Genomic DNA, 19,180 nt, shown 5'->3' with positions numbered 1-19,180 from the left:
GGCGCGAGTGGATGACGTTGCAAGCGCGCCGCGATTCGAGGAGCCCCGGCCGCGAGAGCCGCTTGCACGTGAGTACGTGTGGCCCTCTGGTCTTCTCGTTGCAGCCTGTCGCCACTCACCCCAAAGCTGACTTTGGTATCCCCACCAGGCAGAGCTGCGTCTAGCTGGGGCCTGCGTGCCTACTTCAGAGTAGGCGTCCATTCATGTGTTCGTGCGTGATTTTCGTAGACGCTGGACAGGGACGGCCCCAAGTAAACTCAGCCCCCCCCTTATTCATTCAGTTGACAAATCCGTCGACCGCCTACTTTGTGTCAGGCCCTGTGCTAGTCACTGGACATACAGCCGTGACCTAGACAAACCCTGGGCCGCATTCTTGGGGCTTACATATCACTGGGAGTGAGATAATTCCTCTGAAGGAATTATGATATGGAGGGTAACAGTGAGGCATCTGCTTTAGGAAAGGTGTTTAGGTGTGGGGTGGGGAGCGCTAAGAGAAAGGGAGGAATTAAGACTGACCTGGCGGGAGCAACGGTGATTGAAATGAGGAAGACTGGCCTGAAGGAGACGTGGTGGGTGACCGTGGTGGGAATCCAGAGTTCAGACAGTCACGTTGTCTTTTTTTTTTAAGCTTCAGGTATTGCTAATTGAGCCCTGGAAGCGATCCACTGCTAACAAAAGGTTGGCGGTTCAAAACCACTAGCGGCTCTTTGGGAAAAAGATGTGGCAGTGTGCTTTTGCAGAGATTTACAACCTTGGAAATCCTATGGGGTCAGTATGAGTCGGAATCCACTCTACGGCAGTGGGTTTGGGTTGGTTTATTGCCCTAAGAGGAGTCTCTGGGTTAAGCATTTGACTACTAGCTGAAAGGTTGGTGGTTCTAAGCCACCCAGAGGTGCTTTTGGAGAAAGGCCTGGCGATCTGCTTGTGAAAAATCACTGCCTTGAAAACGCTGTGGTGTGCAGTTCTACTCTGCTCACATGGGGTCACTATAAGTCCGAATGGACTCAACTGCAACTTTTTTTTTTTTTTTAATTGTTCTAAGCTTTGAGAATTCAATGGAGATGAAGCTGCTACCATCCCTGGCTACAGGGAGTTTTTGTTCTAGTAAGGAAAAACAAGAAAACTAAACTTGTCCTCCAGTTGATCCCAACTCATAGTGGCCCTATAGAACAGAGTAGAACTGCCTCATGGTGTTTCCAAGGAGCGGCTGGTGGGTTCAAATCACCGACCTTTTGGTTAGCTGAGTAGTTTAGCCTCTACGTCACCAGGGCTCCTCTAGTTAGGAAAGTAGACCAAAAATAAATAAAAATAACAGATAGCAATAAAGTACTATTTAGAAAATTAGAATAGGACCATCTGATAGTGGTTACTTCAGAATGGTTAGTCAAGGAAAGCCTTTCCAAGAAGGTGAATTTCACCTGAAAACTAAATAACAGGAAAGAGCTAGGCATGCAAATATCAGGGTGAAAAAAAAATGCATTCCGGGACAGAGCTTGGCAAGTTAGAAGAATAGAAGGGAACCACTTTGTGGGTAAGAAGGAAATTGGTGTGTGATAGGGTTAGAGAGGTAGGCAGTGGCCAGATCATGTAAGCCAGGGTACTGAGTTGAGATTTTATACCACGTGTGATGGGAAGCATTCATCTCATTTATGCTGACCTGTGATGAATGGACTGTGGTTGGGGGACTGGTCAAGAGACCAATGCATTAGTCCAAGGAATGATGATGACGGCTTGGACTAGAGGGATGATAGTGGAAGTAAAGAGAAGTGGGGGAATTTGGGATGTGTTTGGAAATAGCACACCTTGCTGATGGATTGGGTGTGGAGAAGTGAGGAAAGAAGAACAAATGTTGACGTCTTTGGTTTTTGCTAAGATGTGTTTATCAAGGTGGTGAAGACTGGGGGAGCAGCAGATTTAGAGAAATGATAAATCAAAATTTCTGTTTTGGCTATAATAGACTATTTGTAGTGTTTATGAGACATCTATGTAAAGGTGTCATGTAAGCATTCGAACAGACTAGTCTGGAGTTTCAGAGAGAGTCAGGGTTGAGTAAAGTCATGGAATATATTGGCGAATAGCTAGAACCATATGAAATTGACATTTTTGGCCAAAAATGGTTGAAGGCTGGCAATTTCATTGGTTTAGTTTCTTAGATGGTATTCAAAGCCACGGGACTGGACAAAGTCACTTCGGAAGAGCATGTAGAGAGAAGAGAAAGAAGGAGGCCCAGAAACACTTAGAGGTTGGGCAGAAGAGTAGGAGCCAGCATAAATGTCTGAGAAGGAGCAACCAATAGGTAAGAGGAATATAGGGGAGTGTGGTGTCATTGAAGCCAAGAGAGGAGGGTGTTTCCAGAAGTAGGGAATGAATAGGTCAGCTGCTGCTGAGAGGCCACATAAGGAAAGAACAGGTAAGAGACCTCTGGATTGGGAACATAGCAATCCTTGGTGACCTTGACAGGAGTAGTCAAGTGATTAATTCAGATGCTTGTAATTAATTGGGAGTCATCAAAAAATTAATTCAGATACTTAATAGTCATCCAAGTGTAGAGGTCCAGCCACGAATGTCCTTCTCTCTTGCTTTGTTGGGAAGAGGTCGCGTACATCTCTGAGCCCCATGTGTGTGGTTGTGGCTGAATGACTGATGCTAAGGAGGGAGGGGCGTCCCTGAGGGCTGGGGCACAAGGAGAGCATCCCAGAGGAGGGGAGACCTGCACTCATCTTGGAGGATGGGGAAGCATTGGTTTGGGTGGTATAGGTATAGGCATTCCAGGAGGGGTGCAGGGGCACAGATAGGAGGCCAGACAAGGTTTGGTGAATAAAGCCAGGGTCCTGCTGAGAAGCTATGGAAATAATTGGGTATAGATATGGAGGGCCTTTCATTGTCAGGCTAAAGCCTTTGGATTTGTCTTGAGTTGGGACATGGTAATAGGAAAGCAATGAGTAGAGGAAGCATCATTTGACTCCACCAGTCAGGCCCAGTCCAGCTCATCCTCACTCCTAAAATGTTGACTCGATATCCACAGTCCCTTGGCCGTAGCCGCACTGAACTGGATACTTTCCCATCTTTCTTAGTAAAACGTACGCTCTGTGAGGACAGAAAGTTCCTGGCTTGTTCACAGCCGTGTTCTTAAGACCTTACCTGGGGCCCAGCAAATGTCAAGGAACATTTGTTGAGGATACACCTGGACACACCCCTCCCACATTTTAAAGCCCATACTTGGCAGGATTAGTTAAAACCCTCAAGGTGGCATTTTTACAGGTTACCCTTGTCTGTCTGAATACCCCTGTCAACTCCCTTCTACCGTATCCCTGGGACGCCCTGGTGGCGTAGTGGGTAACTGTTACAGCTGCCGACCAAGAGGTCGGCAGTTCGAATCCACCAGGCAGGCGCTCCTTGGAAACTATCGTGCAGTTCTACTCTGTCCTATAGGGTTGCTATGAGTCAAAATCAACTCGATGGCAGTGGGTTACCCTATCCCTACTGCCTCTAAACCTTTACCTGTCCTTGAAACTTGAAATCAGTAACAGATGGGCTATAGTTAGTGTTGTTTTTTAGGAACCCAACTCATCTCTCCAGGAAGGGGTATCTGCAGAGATGTCCCCAGTCCTTCACTTCTATGTCCGTCCCTCTGGCCATGAGGGTGCAGCCTCTGGACACACTCGAAGGAAGCTGCAAGGGAAGCTACCAGAGCTGCAGGGTGTCAAGATGGAGCTGTGCTACAATGTGAACTGGACAGGTTGGGCCCAGGTGTTGGATTCTTGGGGAGCTGCCCCGGTGCCAGAGGCAGTCTCAAGGTGTCCTCTCCCTGTCTCCTTGCAGCTGAGTCTCTCCCAAACAGAGAGGAGATGAAGAAGCTAAAGTGGCTATTTGGCTGCCCCTTATTGCTGGATGATGTCGCTCAGGAGTCCTGGCTTCTTCCTGGCCCTGATGACCTGGTGTTGGAGGTCGGGCCCAGGTAAATGTCTCAGCCTAGAGCAACTTGTTCCAGCATGCCTGTCAGACACAACTGCCCACTCCTTCCACATCCATTCCTCTACTTCCACCCTTGTGATTTTTAAGGAGATGCTTCTTTTTGCTTCCCCCTACCCTACCTCCCTGCCTAGGAAACCACGCATGTGTCTTCCCCATTTGGGAAGATGCTTTTGAAGGCTGAGCTAGCTCCCAGGGATGTTCTGGAATTAAAACAAGTTGCATTCTGAGAAGTTGAAATTGGGGCAGTTTTGACGCCAAAAGGACAGTTGTGGCTGACTTGAGTGACCTTTGAAAGCAGGTTTCTTGGTGATTAGGCCTAAGGCGGGAGGCCAGTGCTGAGGGGTTTGAAGTGAGAGGCTGGTTAGACAGCGGGGGTCAGGATCCACCTTCCCAGCTAGCTCCGGATGGCCTGCCTAGGGCCCTCTGGTCCTAACCTGACCCACTCCTCAGGCTGAACTTCTCCACCCCAACATCCACCAACATCGTGTCGGTGTGCCAGGCCGCTGGACTGGGGGCAGTGGATCGCGTGGAGACTACCCGGCGCTACTGGCTCTCGGTGAGGCTATGGGGGACCAGGAGGAGGAGGTGGTCCAGAGATGAGAGGTTAGGTCCCAAACTCTAGGGGAATAACAGGAGAAGCAGGGAAAGAATCCCTGCTTCGCATCTGCCCTGTATGGTTGTGCAGGACGTTTGCCACCTGAGGGCACCTGGCCGAGGGGGAGAATGGGCAAAAACCCAGCCTGACTTCCCCTTGCTGACCTGTGCATCCTGACAGGGACTCTGCCTGGGAGGGGAGTCTTTTTCTAATCTGCACAGACGTGCCTGTGGGCTACCAGCGGCTTGGTTCTGCGGGACATGGAGGGCTGAAGGTGGACCATTTCGCTCAGATCGTCAGCTCTCTACCCTTGGCTCTCTTTGTGTGTCTCTGCCCCAGTTTGCCCACCCCGCTCCGGCTGTGGTGAAGACTGTCGCTCTTGCTATCCTGCATGACCAGATGACAGAGCAGTACTTCCCTCATCCCATCCAGAGCTTCTCCCCTGAGTGCACCCCCACACCCCTCAATGGCCCCATCGACATACTGGGTGAGGGCCAGCTTGCCCTGGAGAAGGCCAACAAGGAGCTAGGTGAGCCAGGGTCCCTCGGAGGAAAGGGAGGACCCAGGATAGCCTAGCAGGTGCGCTGAGCCCTGGAATATGGCAACCTGGGTCCCACAGCTGTTCTGGGGCTTGTTTCCTAGGTCTGGCCCTAGACTCTTGGGACCTGGATTTCTACACCAAGCGCTTCCAGGAGCTGCAGCGGAACCCCACCACCGTGGAGGCTTTCGACTTGGCTCAGTCCAACAGGTGGGAAGGAGGGGGGACGTTCTCGTGTCTGAGTCTGTGGAGGTGGGGAGGGAAAACCACAGGGCCCACCTTCATGGCTCTCCCTTGGCTTAGAGGTCCCCCGTCCATCCAGTAGTCTATATTTAGATCTGGGCTTTATTTCTCCTTTGGGTCTGGATAACCTACAGTGACTGAATGCTTAAAGATTATGATTTTTTGGAATAAATTTTTGCCTATTTTCTAAGTACTAGTTGGCTATAGCTAGCTGTTAAATATTGTTAGGTGCTGTCGAGTTGGTTTCGATTCAGAGCTACCCCACGAACAGTATAGAATTGCCCAGTAGGGTTTTCTAGGCTTTACAGGAACAAATGGCCAGGTCTGCCTCCTGTGGAGCTGCTGAATGGATTTGAACTACCAACTGTTTGGTTAGCAACTGAGCTCTTAACTGTTGAACCACCAGGGCTCCTTTGTTAAATAATATTAGATGTTAAATATTGGTGTGAAGACATGGCAAGGCCTGAGAAATGGCCCCGTGTTTCTGTTTCCCATCTTCCCCTCACCGCGTCATCCCCGCAGCGAGCACAGCCGACACTGGTTCTTCAAGGGCCGGCTCCACGTGGATGGGCAGGAGCTGGCTCACTCGTTGTTTGAGTCCATCATGAGCACCCAGGCATCCTCCAATCCCAACAATGTCCTCAAGTTCTGTGACAACAGCAGGTGGGCTCTGCACTAGTTTGGGGTGGCCTCAGGCCTGAGGGTGGGGGGCCCCAGGTGCTGGTTTGGTTGGTGGCAGATCCCAGGAAGGAAGCAGGGTCCAGAATGGATATGTCCGCAGTGCCATCCAGGGAAAGGAAGTCAGGTTCCTGCGGCCTGAGGACCCTACACAGCCAAGCTGCTTCCAGGAACAGCAGGAGCTGAGACACGTCGTCTTCACAGCAGAGACCCACAACTTCCCTACAGGTGACCTGGGTCGCCAGGAGAAGTAGGAGAGATCACAGAGTAGCGTAGGGCAAAGGTTGGGTAGGGGAGGTTCGTTGTCCTTATTTTTGATGGGGGTGGTCAGAGATGGGGTCTGTCTCTGTGGTACCCACACCTCTCCCCGCTCTCTTCCCAGGAGTAGCCCCCTTCAGCGGTGCCACCACGGGTACTGGGGGCCGGATCCGAGATGTCCAGTGCACAGGCCGTGGGGCCCATGTGGTGGCTGGCACTGCCGGCTATTGCTTTGGCAACCTGCACGTCCCAGGTCTCTCTCCTTTCCTCTCTGCCCACCTCCCCTTCCACATTCCTTGTCTTGGCAGGTGCTGACACTTTGTTCTCTGAGGTCAAAGGGCCAACCTGGGTGCCTTTTCTAGGGAGCAGGGGCTCTGGAGCAGTAGGCCCTTCGCACTCCACGGTCAAAGGGAGTGTAGTCCAGGGGAGGCCTAGGTTGCCAGCCTGGCACTGCAGAACCACAGTTTTATTTATAAAGAACCATCCACTCACCAAGAAAACGTGATACTAAGTCACTCTTATGACCATCACCTGTCCCCCAGGTCCACTTTCTTGGAAAATCTTAGACTCTTCCTCTTACAGGGAAGGCTGGTGTGGGAGGTGAGGACCAAGACCATGCTTCAGTGCAAGCTCTACACCCTAAAATGGAACTCCTAAAACGGAACGTTCTAACTGTGGAGGCGGACCTTGGTAGCTTAGACTGTCTCCATCTTTCCAATCCATCCCAAATTTCTCCTTCCCTCCTAGGTTACAGCCTGCCCTGGGAGGACCCAAGCTTTCTGTACCCTGGGAACCTTGCCCAGCCCCTGGAGGTTGCCATTGAAGCCAGTAATGGGGCTTCTGACTACGGCAATAAGTTTGGGGAGCCAGTATTGGCAGGTAAGGCTGGGGACTGTGGAGGGGCAATGGGCACCTGGTCCTGGAGGGGCTTGTGGGGTGGGGGGTGGGACCCTAGGGGTTGTGCTATTGGGTGAGTGTTGGGGTGGGGGATCTGAGTGACTGGACACTGTCCTCCTCCCTCTGCTGTGCACTGTCTAGGCTTCTCCCGCTCCTTGGGCCTTCAGCTTCCTGATGGCCAGCGGCGTGAGTGGATCAAGCCCATCATGTTTAGTGGAGGCATCGGGTTCATGGAAGCCAAGCACGTGAGCAAGGAGTCCCCAGAGCCAGGTAAGAGCCTGCCACCTGTCTCCAGTGCAGCCAGCTTTCTCTCCAGCGTATGGCAACTGCAGGAGGAGAATTTAGCTTCAGCTCCTTGGTTAATTTTTTAAATCTCCTGGCTGAGGTCTCTTCTTCCAAATACATGTTTTCAAGGCAGGACAAGGCTTTATGCCAGCCAGATAGCTTTGGTCTTTGTTGCCTCTGTCTCATCCCAGTTTACATCTGGAGAACAAGGACATTCCTCACGCCACACCTGTGGTTCTGGGTCACATCCTGTTAAATCAAGGTAGGCAGTATTTATCCAGTACCTGCTGTGTGCCAGGGGCTTTATCTCATACTCAAGTTAATCAAGCAAACTTCTATTAAGCACTCGTTGTGTGCTGGGCACTGTGGTAGACTCAAGATAAAGTCTAAACCATTGACGTCGAATTGATTCTGACTCATAGCAATCCTCCAGGGCAGGGTAGGATTGCCCTATAGGGTTTCCAAGGCTATAAATCTTTAGGGAAGCAGACTGCCACATCTTTCTCCTGTGGAGCCACTGATGAGTGTGAACCACTGACCTTTTGGCTAGTACCTAGTGCTTTAAGCACTGAGCCACCAGCACTCCTAGATAAAGTCTAGATCCCATTTATTGAATAGGCAACCCAGTCATAGGGTTCAAAATTAAAAAGGCAAAAAAGGCTATACAGTAAAAACCCCTGCTCTCAGCCACCAGTTCCCCTCCCTAGAGAAGAGGCTATTGACTGGCTACTTTTGTATCCTACTGGGGCTATTTTTTTCATAAATAAACCCCAGTGGCTGTGTCCCACTTGTTTAAACATATGGTTTATGTACACACTTTTTGTTACAGTAACTGCTTTATTGGTATGTAATTCATATACAATAAAGTTAGCTTTTTTAAAGTACGCAACCCACCCGTTGCCATCAAGTCAAGTTTTAACTCACAGCGACCCTATAGGACAGAGAACTGCCCCTTGTGAGTTTCCAAGACTATAATCTTTATGGGAGCAGACTGTCACATATTTCTCCCCTGGAGGAATTGATGGGCTTGAACTGACAACCTTTTAGTTAGCAGCCAGGCACTTAACTGTCTGCGCCACCAGGGCTCCTCAAAGTATACAAGTCAGTGGTTTTTAGTATATTCACAAAGTTGTGTACCAATCACCATTTAATTCCTGAACATTTTTTCATCACCCCAAAAAGAAACCCTGTACCCATTAGTAGTCACTCCCTGTTGCCCCTCCCCTAGCCCCTGGAAACTACTAATCTGCTTGCTTTCTCTTGGATTTGCATATTCTGGACATTTCCTTATAAATGGAATCATACAATGTGGGCTTTTGTGACTGGATTCCTCTCACTTAGTGTAATATTTTCCAGTTTCATCCATGTTGTACCATGTAACAGTACTTCATTCCTTTTCATGGCTGAAAAATATTCCATTATACAGATGTATCACCTTTTTATTTCATTCATCATTTGCTGGGCATTCGAGTTGCTTCTATGTTGTGACTATTATGAATAACGCTGCTATTTATGTCCACGTTTTTGTATGAACGTGTTTTGTATTTTCCCCAACAGTGAACGAGGGTTCCATCTCTCCACATCCTCACCGACGCTTGTCATTGTCTCTCTTTTATTATAGCCTTTCTAGTGGGTGTGAAGGTGGTATCTCATCAGGGTTTTGGTTGGCCTTTCCCTGATGACTAATGATGTGGAGCATGTTTTCATGTGCTTACTGGCCATTTCTGTATCTTTTTCGGAGAAACGCTTAATGCAGATCCGCTGCCCATCCTTAACTGGATTTTTTGTTTAGTTGTTATTGAGTTGTAAAGTTGTAGTTATGTATTCTAGATACAAGTTCCTTACCAGATAGTTGATTTGCAAATATTTTCTCCCATTCTGTATGTTGTCTTTTCACATTTGATGATGTCCATTGAAGCCCAAGTTTTTAATTTTGATGAAGTCCAATTTATCTATCTTTTCTCTGGGTCCTTGTGCTTTTGGTGTCGTTATCTAAGAAACCATTACCTGATCCAAAGTCACAAATATTTACTGGTATTTTCCTCCCAATAGTTTTAAAGTTCTAGCTCTTACATTTAGGTTTCTGGTACATTTTGAATTAATTTTTGCTTATGGTGTAAAGTAGGGTCCCATCTTCATTTGCCTGTGTGAATATCCCATTGTCCCTGAACCATTTGTTGAAAAGACTTTTCTTTCCCCCTTGAATGGTCCTGGCACTCCTGTCAAAAATCAGCCAACCGTAAACGTATGGGTTTATTTCTGGACTCAATTCTCTTCCATTGGTCTTATGTCCCATGCCAATACCAAACTGTCTCAATTACTGTAGTTTTATAGTAAGTATTGAAATTGGGAAGTGTGAGCTCCCAAACTTTGTTCATCTTTTTCAGGTATGTCGTGGCTATTCTGGGTCCCTTGCGTTTCCATGTAGATCTGAGATCAGCTTGTCAGTTTCTGCAGAATGCAGCTGGGATTTTGATAGGGAATGCATTGAATCCGTACATCACCTGGGGAGTATTGCCACCTTCGCGATTATTAAGTCTCTTGACCTTTGAACATAGGACGTCTTTCCATTCGTTTGGGCTTGCTAAAATGTTTTATAGTTTTCAGTGTACAAGTCTTGTATTTTTGTTATTAAATTGATTCCTAAGCGTTTTATCTTATGTTACTGTAAATGGATGTACACTGCATGTTGCTTTTTTTACTTAGCAATATGTCTTGGAGATCATTTATTATTCATATGTAATTCTCTTTTGGTGGCTTAGTGTTCATTGTATGGATGTGCCATAATTTATTGAATCCATTCTCTTTGTTAGCGTTTGGGTTATTTCCTGTGTTTTGCTAACAGTAACGGTGCTGCAAAGTTTAATAATCTTGTACACACGTGGTTTTTGTACCTCTGTGAATGAATCTCTCCTCGAAGTATATTTACCCAATCAAAGGATATGTGTATTTGTTATTTTAATGGATATTCTTAAATTGTCCTCCATAGAAGTTGTTCCGTTTTATTCTCCCGTCAGCCCAGTGGGAGTGTTAGAGACCCTGTCTGGCTAAGAGTAGCTTTCTTTTATCCTCATACTTCCTTGCTTTCAAGGCCCCTGCTGCTGGCTTCCCCAGTGTTCCAATTCTGCCATCCTTCCTTCCTTGCAGGCATGGAGGTTGTGAAGATTGGGGGTCCTGTGTACAGGATTGGAGTTGGGGGTGGAGCTGCTTCATCTGTGCAGGTAAGTGGAATAGCTGAAGACAGACTATATAATGTCACTGGGCCCCATGGGTGGGGTGTCAGAGCTCCTGGCCTCCCAGAGCTCTGCCTTGTGTTCCCCCAGGTGCAGGGAGACAACGCCAGCAACCTGGACTTTGGCGCTGTGCAGCGGGGAGACCCAGAGATGGAACAGAAGATGAACCGTGTCATCCGGGCTTGTGTGGAGGCCCCCAGGGGAAACCCTATCTGCAGCCTCCATGACCAGGGCGCTGGTGGCAATGGTGAGGGAAGGGGCTAGGACAGGGGGCCAGGACCTACCTGGTCTCCTGCCAGGTTTGGTTTAGGAGGCAGCATCGTAGATCTGCAACCAGTGCCCAGCTCTGTGCTCCTTTCTCCACCACCTTGGCACCCTTGGCTGGTTCAGGGTGGGGGTGGCAACCTTCCTCAGTGGGATAGTTGGTGGTGATGAGGCAGCATGGTAGGGGCTCCTTTGGAGGCTGGGAGCTACCCTTTGTGGGCCTGGCTTTGCCTGGCAAGATGACTACCTCACCCTGCAATCTTCTCACCAGGCAATGTCCTGAAGGAGCTGAGTGACCCAGCTGGAGCCATCATTTACACCAGCCGCTTCCAGGTGCCTCTCATCCTCTAAAGTCTGGTATTCCCCACTAAGCAGCAGGGCCCCAGTTGGAAGCCTTGCTGAGCACTTGCATTTCTAACAAGTTCCCAGGCGATGCTAATGCTGCCGGTTAGGGACCAGTTCTGAGAACCTCTAATAGAGCAGTGGTTCTCAAAATTTATTGTACATAAGAATCATCTGGGGATTTTGTTAAACTGTAAACTCTGATTCAGTATATCTGGGGTGGAAATGCAGATTCTCAGCAGGGGTTTCAACCTGTTCCAAGCCCTGCTCTGCCAGCTCTAGGGCCTCACCCATCTTCTCCCCATTCCCAGCAACTTCCTGATCACAACTCCAGCTTGCCTGCTGATCCTTCTTTTTTCTCCACCCCATGCATGTGCAGCTTGGGGACCCAACCCTGAATGCCCTAGAAATCTGGGGGGCTGAGTATCAGGAGTCAAATGCACTCCTGCTGAGGCCCCCTCACCGGGACTTCCTGAATCGGCTCAGTGCCCGGGAACGCTGCCCGGCCTGCTTCGTGGGCACCATCACGGGCGACAGGAGAGTGAGTTGGCCAAGGGGTCAGTACAGGTTGAGCGGCCTGGGTACTGCGCCAGGGGAGACTTGTCAAGGGAAGGAGGCCAGAGGAGGAGAATGGGAAGTGGTGGCAGACATGGTGTGGGGGCGGGGTGTAGGAGGTGGGAAGGGGTAGGGCCTCAACAGGGAAAGCCAGAAGGGGGTGGAAGGCGTCTCTGTCCTGATTCCTAGGGGTATTCACTTCCGGTGTTCTGTGTCTCCCTCGGGGTTGTGTCCCTGTGGGCCATAGATAGTGCTGGTGGATGATCGGGAGTGTCCTGTGGGAAGAAGTGGCCAAGGGGACGCCCCCTCGGTGCCTCCCCCGACCCCAGTGGACCTGGAGCTGGAGTGGGTACTGGGCAAGATGCCTCAGAAGGTCTGTGGGACTGGGAGGATATCTCTGCCTTTTCTAACCCAGCCCTGCCGACTGCCCTTGACCCTGGCCACGCTCTGCCTCCTGTGTCCCGCAGCTCCTCCAGGTGCCCACGCTCTGCCTCTCGTGTCCCACAGCTCCTCCAGGTGCTCACGCTCCCCATCCCTGTTTCTGTGTTGCAGGAGTTCTTCCTCCAGAGGCATCCCCCTGTGCTGCAGCCGCTGGCCTTGCCCCCGGGGCTGAGCGTGCGCTGGGCGCTAGAGCGGGTTTTGAGGCTGCCAGCTGTGGCCAGCAAGCGCTACCTCACCAACAAGGTCCTCCCTGCACCCCTGCTCTGCCCTCACCCCTCTGCCTCCTTCCCTCCATCCATCCACGCTGGCCTCTTGCCCTTGGGGACTGCTCTGAGGCAGGACAGGGCAGCCACCTGCTGACCTGGTCTCCCTGCTGTCCACCCTCTGAGTGGAGATCTTCTATCCATGTTGGGAAACCCAGGCCCCAACACTCCTGGAGGACATGGGTTGGGGAGAGGAGTACCTGCTTTTCCTGTTCCTGCCCCCTCGCCAACGCCCCTATCCCATAGGTGGACCGCTCCGTGGGTGGCCTGGTGGCCCAGCAGCAGTGTGTCGGGCCACTGCACACTCCTCTGGCAGATGTAGCAGTTGTAGCCCTGAGTCACCAGGAGCTTGTGGGGGCTGCCACGGCCCTGGGGGAGCAGCCAGTCAAGAGTCTGCTGGACCCCAAGGTCGCTGCCCGGCTGGCCGTGGCAGAGGCCCTCACCAACTTGGTGTTTGCTCTAGTCACTGACCTCCGGGTGAGTTCCCCAGCTCCGGCCTGGGAAGCCCAAGCCTTTGGGACACTTTTACGTCCACTGTCTACTTACCGTCCGCCCAACATGCTTGTGAGTGCCTAGTCCATCCGCCACCCCCGACTCTACATGTCTCTCTTCTCTCACACCTCGCAGGACGTGAAGTGCAGTGGGAACTGGATGTGGGCAGCTAAGCTCCCAGGGGAGGGCGCTGCACTGGCCGATGCCTGTGAAGCGATGGTGGCAGTGATGGCGGCCCTGGGTGTGGCAGTGGATGGTGGCAAGGACTCTCTCAGCATGGCGGCCCGGGTGGGCACTGAGACCGTGAGGGCTCCTGGTGAGGCCCGGGGCCATAGGGAGCGGGTGAGGAATTGTGAGGCTGGGCTGGCGTCCGCTCTTTCTTACTCTTCCTGGCTCTGCAGGGTCACTGGTCATCTCAGCCTATGCTGTGTGTCCAGACATCACAGCCACTGTGACCCCAGACCTCAAGCATCCTGGAGGGCGAGGTATGCTTATTCTCCCTCCTCACTGCATTGTGTATTCAGAGTGTGGTCCCTTTTTTGGGGTCTGTGTTGTGAGCACTGGGCCCCCTCATCCCTGCACTGTGACTATAGTGCTTTCTGGGACTGGGGGTGGGGGTGGGGTTGCACCACAGGCTGGGAGCTGCAGTGCTTATGAGTCCTCCTGTCCATCTCCCCCACTTCCCTGTCTCCTCAGGTCAGCTGCTCTATGTGCCTCTGAGCCCTGGCCAGTATCGCCTGGGGGGCACGGCTCTGGCCCAATGCTTCTCCCAGCTTGGGGAACAGCCTCCTGACCTGGACCTTCCTGAGAACTTGGTGCGTGCCTTCAGCACCACCCAAGGGCTGCTGAAAGGTGAGTAAGGCCCCCTGAGGATGGCGGTGCCCATGGGGCCAGGCATGTATGGGGCAGCAGTTCCCTAGCTGAGCGTGTAGGGTGGGGGCAGAGAAAGCTGACGCCCTTCCCTCTGGCTGGCTGTGTCTGCTTTCTCACATACTCTACCTGACTCTCCAGAAGGTGGAGTGGAGCAATCAGGTTTGGGCCTCGCGGTTGCTGAACTTTTTTCTCCTCCCTCTAGACTGCCTCCTCTGCTCAGGCCATGATGTCAGCGATGGGGGTCTCATCACCTGCCTACTAGAGATGGCCTTTGCTGGGAATTGTGGGATAGAGGTGGACGTGCCTGCCCCTGGGGTCGATGGTGAGGACCTGCGGTCTAGGCTCTGGCCTGGGCTGCCTTGCCCACCCCACACCTCTAGCAGTAGCCTGCCGTGCAGGTCCTGTCCTCTTTAAGAACAGCATGTCTCCCAGCCCCCTTCTCCCTGAGTTCTATGCTGCCTTCCCTGCTTACTGAACCACATGGCACCACCATGCTCTGACTGCACCCCTCTGACACCTCCCGCAGCACCTGGGGCAACATGCATGATCCCAGTCCCCCAGCCTTCACTCCACCCCTTGACCCTTGGCACTGACCATACCCTCCTGACTCCCTCTGAGTCCCTGGCAGCCCCTCAATCACCCTGATTCCCCGTTGCTCTCCCAGTGCTGCCTGTGCTGTTTGCCGAAGAGCCAGGCCTGGTACTGGAGGTGCAGGAGCCCGACCTGGCCCACGTGCTGAAGTGTTACCAGGATGCTGGCCTGCACTGCTTACGGCTGGGCCTCACGGGCAACGCTGGGCCCCACGCCATGGTGAGGAAGTGAAGGAGAGGGGAGTGGGCAGTTGGAGCGGGGAGGCGGCGAGGGGTTCGTCTCTTGGTCAGCCTGGTCGGTGGGCAGTATTGGGCATCCTTTCTCTGAGCTCTGAATACGCCCCTCTTTTAGGTCCGGGTGTCAGTGAACGGGGCTGTGGTTCTGGAGGAGCCTGTTGGGCAGCTGCGAGCCCTCTGGGAGGAGACGAGTTTCCAGCTGGACCGCCTGCAGGCAGAGCCAGACTGTGTGGCACAGGAGGAAAAGGGGCTGAAGGAGCGGACAGGGCCCAGCTACTGCCTGCCCCCCACCTTTCCCATGTCTTCCATGCCCCAGGAGCCTGGTGAGGGAGTGTGTGGCATCCTGGGGGCACTGAGTCTGGATCTGAAGCCAAGGCCTGGGTGTCTGTCTGGGCCTTCCCTAGAAAAGTTGTCTAGGTGGGTTAGGGTGGGAAAGTAGCCCTCTGGCCCAGAGACATGCCTTCTTGTCCCGCAGGTGGCCCTGCCCCCCGAGTCGCCATCTTGCGAGAGGAGGGTAGTAACGGAGACCGGGAGATGGCTGATGCCTTCCATTTGGCCGGGTTTGAGGTGAGCAGGGCGGCTGAGCAGAGCTGGGGGCAGCACTCCAGCCTCAGGCCACATGTCCTCTGACACCCCCTCCCCATCCTGCCAGGTGTGGGATGTGACCATGCAGGATCTCTGCTCTGGGGCCATCGGACTGGATACCTTCCGGGGCGTGGCCTTCGTGGGCGGCTTCAGCTATGCAGATGTGCTGGGCTCTGCCAAAGGTCAGCCTGCGGTCTTCTTCCCACTCCATCCCACGTGTTCCTCAGCGCTCTGCTTCCTGGCTGGGAATTGGCCTATCCCCTCCATGTTTCCTGGAGAGAGCAGGAACACTTGTTCTGGGTCAGATGCCAGCAGAGGGCCTACAAGTGATTTAAAGGAGGCAGGTGGGCTGGTGGTGTGCCACCCTGGAGGGCTCATGGCCTGGTTCAAGGGGTCGCTGCTCCTCGGCTCCCGCATATTGCCCTGCAGGGAAATTGGCTTAGCAGGTCCAGATCTGTTTTTCGAGAGAAGTCAGAATTGAAGATTTTTATACGAAATCTTTTTTTCAAACGCTCAGCGCCTGTCCCCAGGTGACACAAACCGTTAAGCACCCAACTACTAGCTGAAAGGTTGGCGGTTCGAACCCACCCAGAGGTGCCGTGGAAGACAGGCCTGGCGATCTGCTTCCGAAAGGTCACAGCCTTGAAAACCCTATAGCACAGTTCTACTCTAACACACATGGGGCTGCCGTGAGTTGGAATCGACTCTACAACAACTAACAATAACAACAAAAATAAATATTAGGCAATTAAAGGTTTTTTTGTTTTGGGCAAACCAGAAACTTACTGTGGGCCATCTCTGACCGAAGAGTAGGCAAATCTGATTTAAGAAAATGAACCCATTGCTCCCTTTGTACTTGGCCCGAGATATGCAGCATGCCCTGGGGGAGTGTAGCAGCGATTTGGGGAAGGGAAAGCAGCCAGCTCCCTCCATTTCTTGCTGTCCCTGCTCCGGGGCCTTCTCGGTCTCACCCCAACTTCCCTGTTCCCTCCCAGGGTGGGCAGCTGCCGTGACCTTTCATCCAAAGGCTGGGGCTGAGCTGAGGCGCTTCCAGAAGCGGCCAGACACCTTCAGCCTGGGCGTGTGCAATGGCTGTCAGCTGCTGGCTCTGTTGGGCTGGGTCGGGGGCGACCCCAACGAGGAGGCCGGGGAGATGGGCTGTGACCCTTGGCCAGCCCAGCCAGGCCTTCTGCTGCGCCACAACCTGTCTGGACGTTATGAGTCTCGCTGGAACAGCGTGCGTGTTGGGCCTGGGCCGGCCCTGATGCTGCGTGGGATGGAGGGTGCAGTGCTGCCTGTTTGGAGCGCCCATGGGGAAGGTCAGGACCCAGCATGGGATGGGAGAGAGTCTCAGGGTGAGGGGTAGGCAGAGGGCTTGAAGGAGCTTGGCTCTCACTTCTCTTCTCCCTTCCAGGCTACATGGCATTTTCTTCCCCGGAACTCCAAGCCCAGATCGAGGCCAGGGGCTTGGCTCCACTGCACTGGGCAGATGATGATGGGAACCCCACGGAGCAATACCCCCTTAATCCCAATGGCTCCCCAGGGGGCTTGGCTGGCGTCTGTTCCCCTGATGGCCGCCACCTGGCACTCATGCCTCACCCTGAGCGGGCTGTGAGGCCCTGGCAGTGGGCGTGGCGGCCCCCTCCATTTGACACCCTGACCACCTCCCCCTGGCTCCAGCTCTTCATCAATGCCCGAAACTGGGTCCAGGAAGAAGGTTGCTGAGCAGGCCAGGGAGGCCCCCAGGACTCATGTGTGTCCCCAGGGTGTCTGCTGCTCTTTCCCCCCATCACCTGCAGGACCCCCTGTGTATTTCCAAACCTATCTTGGACAAGCAAGGACCAAAATGCCAAAGATGGCAGCTAGTTTTATAATCTGCCCATTTTGCCTGTTTCCAGTTGCCCTGCTCTGTCTAACACGTTTTGTCTTCCGTGGGCCCAGGAAGCAGCAGGTGGTTCAGAGCGGAAGTTAGGATGCATCGGGGGGGCGGGGGGCCTCATCCCATTGGACCCACTTAACCTGTTAACACCATGTGCCTCATGTCCCCTTGTCTGGGCTGTGATGCCCTCTCTTTTTCATTGGAGTTTATGGGATGGGCAAGTCAGCCCCTCAGGACCTCAGTGTTCTCGTTTAAAAAATGGCAGAAGCTTTCTGGGTTTCCCTTCTAAAATGCTGTGCTGTGCTAAGTGTAAGGGACTGTTTGCAGGAGTTTCTCTGATGGTGCCTGGCCGTCTTGGCTGCTGTGGCCCTGGCCTCTGAGCTCAGCACCCTGAGTTTTGCTTCTCCTAGGTTAGCAGCTCCCATTCTCCCAAGGTGGGTGTCATCTCAACCCTTGAACTGAGCCTTTAGATGTATGAGTACTACATCTTCCTTCACCAAATGCTGTCATTGCCCCCAGGGAGTTTATGGTCCAATGGAATTTAAAATATTAGCCATGTGTATGTTCTAGGCATTTTGTATGTATCTAAATTATTTCCCATAATTCAGCAAGGTACTTAATAGCCATTTTGACAGAGGAGGAAGTAAGGTTAAATAAATTGCCCAGGGTCACACAGCTTGTAAGTGGCAAAGCCAGGATTTGATTTGGGGCTGCCTTTGGAGATCCTGGTGGTGTAGTGGTTAAGAGCTACAGCTGCTAACCAAAAGGTTGGCAGTTTGAATCCACCAGGCACTCCTTGGAAACTATGGGGCAGTTCTACTCTGTTTTATAGGGCCCCTATGGGTCAGAATTGACTTGATGGCAAGGAGTTTGTTTTTCCCCCAAGGCCATTGCTTACCCATGCTACATTTCCTTCCCACCATTATGCTGTCCCACATCCTGGAGACAACATTATCAAGATTTCTCACTGACAGTTATGTCCTATGTCCATTGCTTCCTTCGTGTGCATATGTGTGTGTATGAAGTCACTTCTCATGGCTGTTTTGCAAACTCAAGACATTTTGCCTCCTAATAAATTTTGTAGCTCAACATCTTGGTTAGAGAAGTTTTCCTGAGAAGGGAGACTAGAATCTCAGATCCCTGAGGGCATCAGGGCCTGGTGGGGAGCTGAGCACGAGTGTCCTGGGAGTGGGTGGCCCCCCAAGGGCAGACTGATAATAAACTTTTTGGATATGGAGTCCTGGGAGGTGCAAACAGCTGAAAGTTTGGAGGCTGAGTCCACCTAGAGGCACCTCAGAGGAAACCTCATAATTTATTTCCCAAAAATCAGCTATTGAAAACCTCGTGGAGCACCATTCTACTCTGACACATGGGATTGCCATGAGTTGGAGGTTGGCTCTGTGGCAACTGGTTTTTAAAATTATGGATGTGGAGGAAACACCATTTCAGATTTTTTTCCTCATGCTTTGCAAATCGACCTACCCTCCGCAGTGGAGCTAGTGAGGATAATTTTTGACATTTGGACATTCCCTCCTGACCCTGGGAGATAATGTTTAATTCATAGATAATTTCAAATGTACAATTTTGGAGCTGATACTAAGGCCCAGATGTAAAGTTTACTATGTGTTTTATGCAAAAGCAGGACGGTATGTAAGTAGCCTGATGGCTGTGAGGGGTAAACTAAGGCATTTTGCTGCATTTTGTAGATGGAGCCATTTCTGGTTTGGCTCTTCACCGTCCATCCTCCCCAGACACAGGCAAGACCAAGTCCACTTTTCCTCTCATCCCTAATTTCATCCAGCACCCACACAACTTCTGGCCTCTAACCCGCTTTCTGTTACTTCCCACCCCTCCCACAGAGCCCTCTAGCAAATTCCCCTACTGGTTCTTCTCTACTCCTTGCCTTCATGGTAAACCTGCTGCCCTTGGAAAATCACTTCTTCCACAGTCCCTCCAA

At 52.0% G+C, this 19,180-nt stretch overlaps 1 protein-coding gene across 5 annotated transcripts; it reads left to right on the top strand.

The window, feature by feature from the left end:
* On the top strand, positions 1–19,180 carry PFAS (phosphoribosylformylglycinamidine synthase). 5 transcript variants are annotated; one of them, XM_049860560.1, is made up of 29 exons: positions 34–68; positions 2,146–2,296; positions 3,559–3,739; positions 3,823–3,958; positions 4,426–4,531; positions 4,910–5,099; positions 5,213–5,318; positions 5,874–6,014; positions 6,133–6,257; positions 6,412–6,540; positions 7,035–7,166; positions 7,326–7,454; positions 10,617–10,690; positions 10,793–10,949; positions 11,238–11,299; positions 11,688–11,849; positions 12,111–12,236; positions 12,416–12,547; positions 12,814–13,044; positions 13,195–13,375; positions 13,461–13,544; positions 13,756–13,911; positions 14,135–14,254; positions 14,597–14,742; positions 14,875–15,082; positions 15,235–15,326; positions 15,412–15,526; positions 16,340–16,663; positions 16,759–19,180. In XM_049860560.1, the coding sequence occupies exons 3-29, from the start codon at positions 3,598–3,600 to the stop codon at positions 17,067–17,069; spliced, it is 4,017 nt and encodes a 1,338-aa protein (XP_049716517.1). In that variant the 5' UTR covers positions 34–68; positions 2,146–2,296; positions 3,559–3,597; the 3' UTR covers positions 17,070–19,180. The 5 variants fall into 5 exon arrangements, with proteins under 5 accessions (XP_049716516.1, XP_049716515.1, XP_049716517.1 ...); XM_049860557.1 differs by lacking the exon at positions 2,146–2,296 and adding an exon at positions 629–768 and having other exon boundaries at positions 51–68; XM_049860559.1 differs by lacking the exon at positions 2,146–2,296 and having other exon boundaries at positions 1–72.

The sequence above is a fragment of the Elephas maximus genome, chromosome 19 (genome assembly GCF_024166365.1).
Source record: "Elephas maximus indicus isolate mEleMax1 chromosome 19, mEleMax1 primary haplotype, whole genome shotgun sequence".
NCBI lineage: Eukaryota > Metazoa > Chordata > Mammalia > Proboscidea > Elephantidae > Elephas > Elephas maximus.
The sequence above is the reverse complement of the archived record's forward strand: the minus strand, read 5'-3'. Positions and strand labels throughout refer to the sequence as shown.

Excerpts from the sequence above, each read along its gene's own strand:
- PFAS (XM_049860559.1), top strand. The coding sequence starts at position 3,598 with ATGTCCCCAGTCCTTCACTTCTATGTCCGTCCCTCTGGCCATGAGGGT. Across the intron at positions 10,950-11,237 it reads CCAGGGCGCTGGTGGCAATG|GCAATGTCCTGAAGGAGCTG; the intron begins GTGAGGGAAGGG and ends TCTTCTCACCAG. Across the intron at positions 15,527-16,339 it reads TGTGCTGGGCTCTGCCAAAG|GGTGGGCAGCTGCCGTGACC; the intron begins GTCAGCCTGCGG and ends GTTCCCTCCCAG.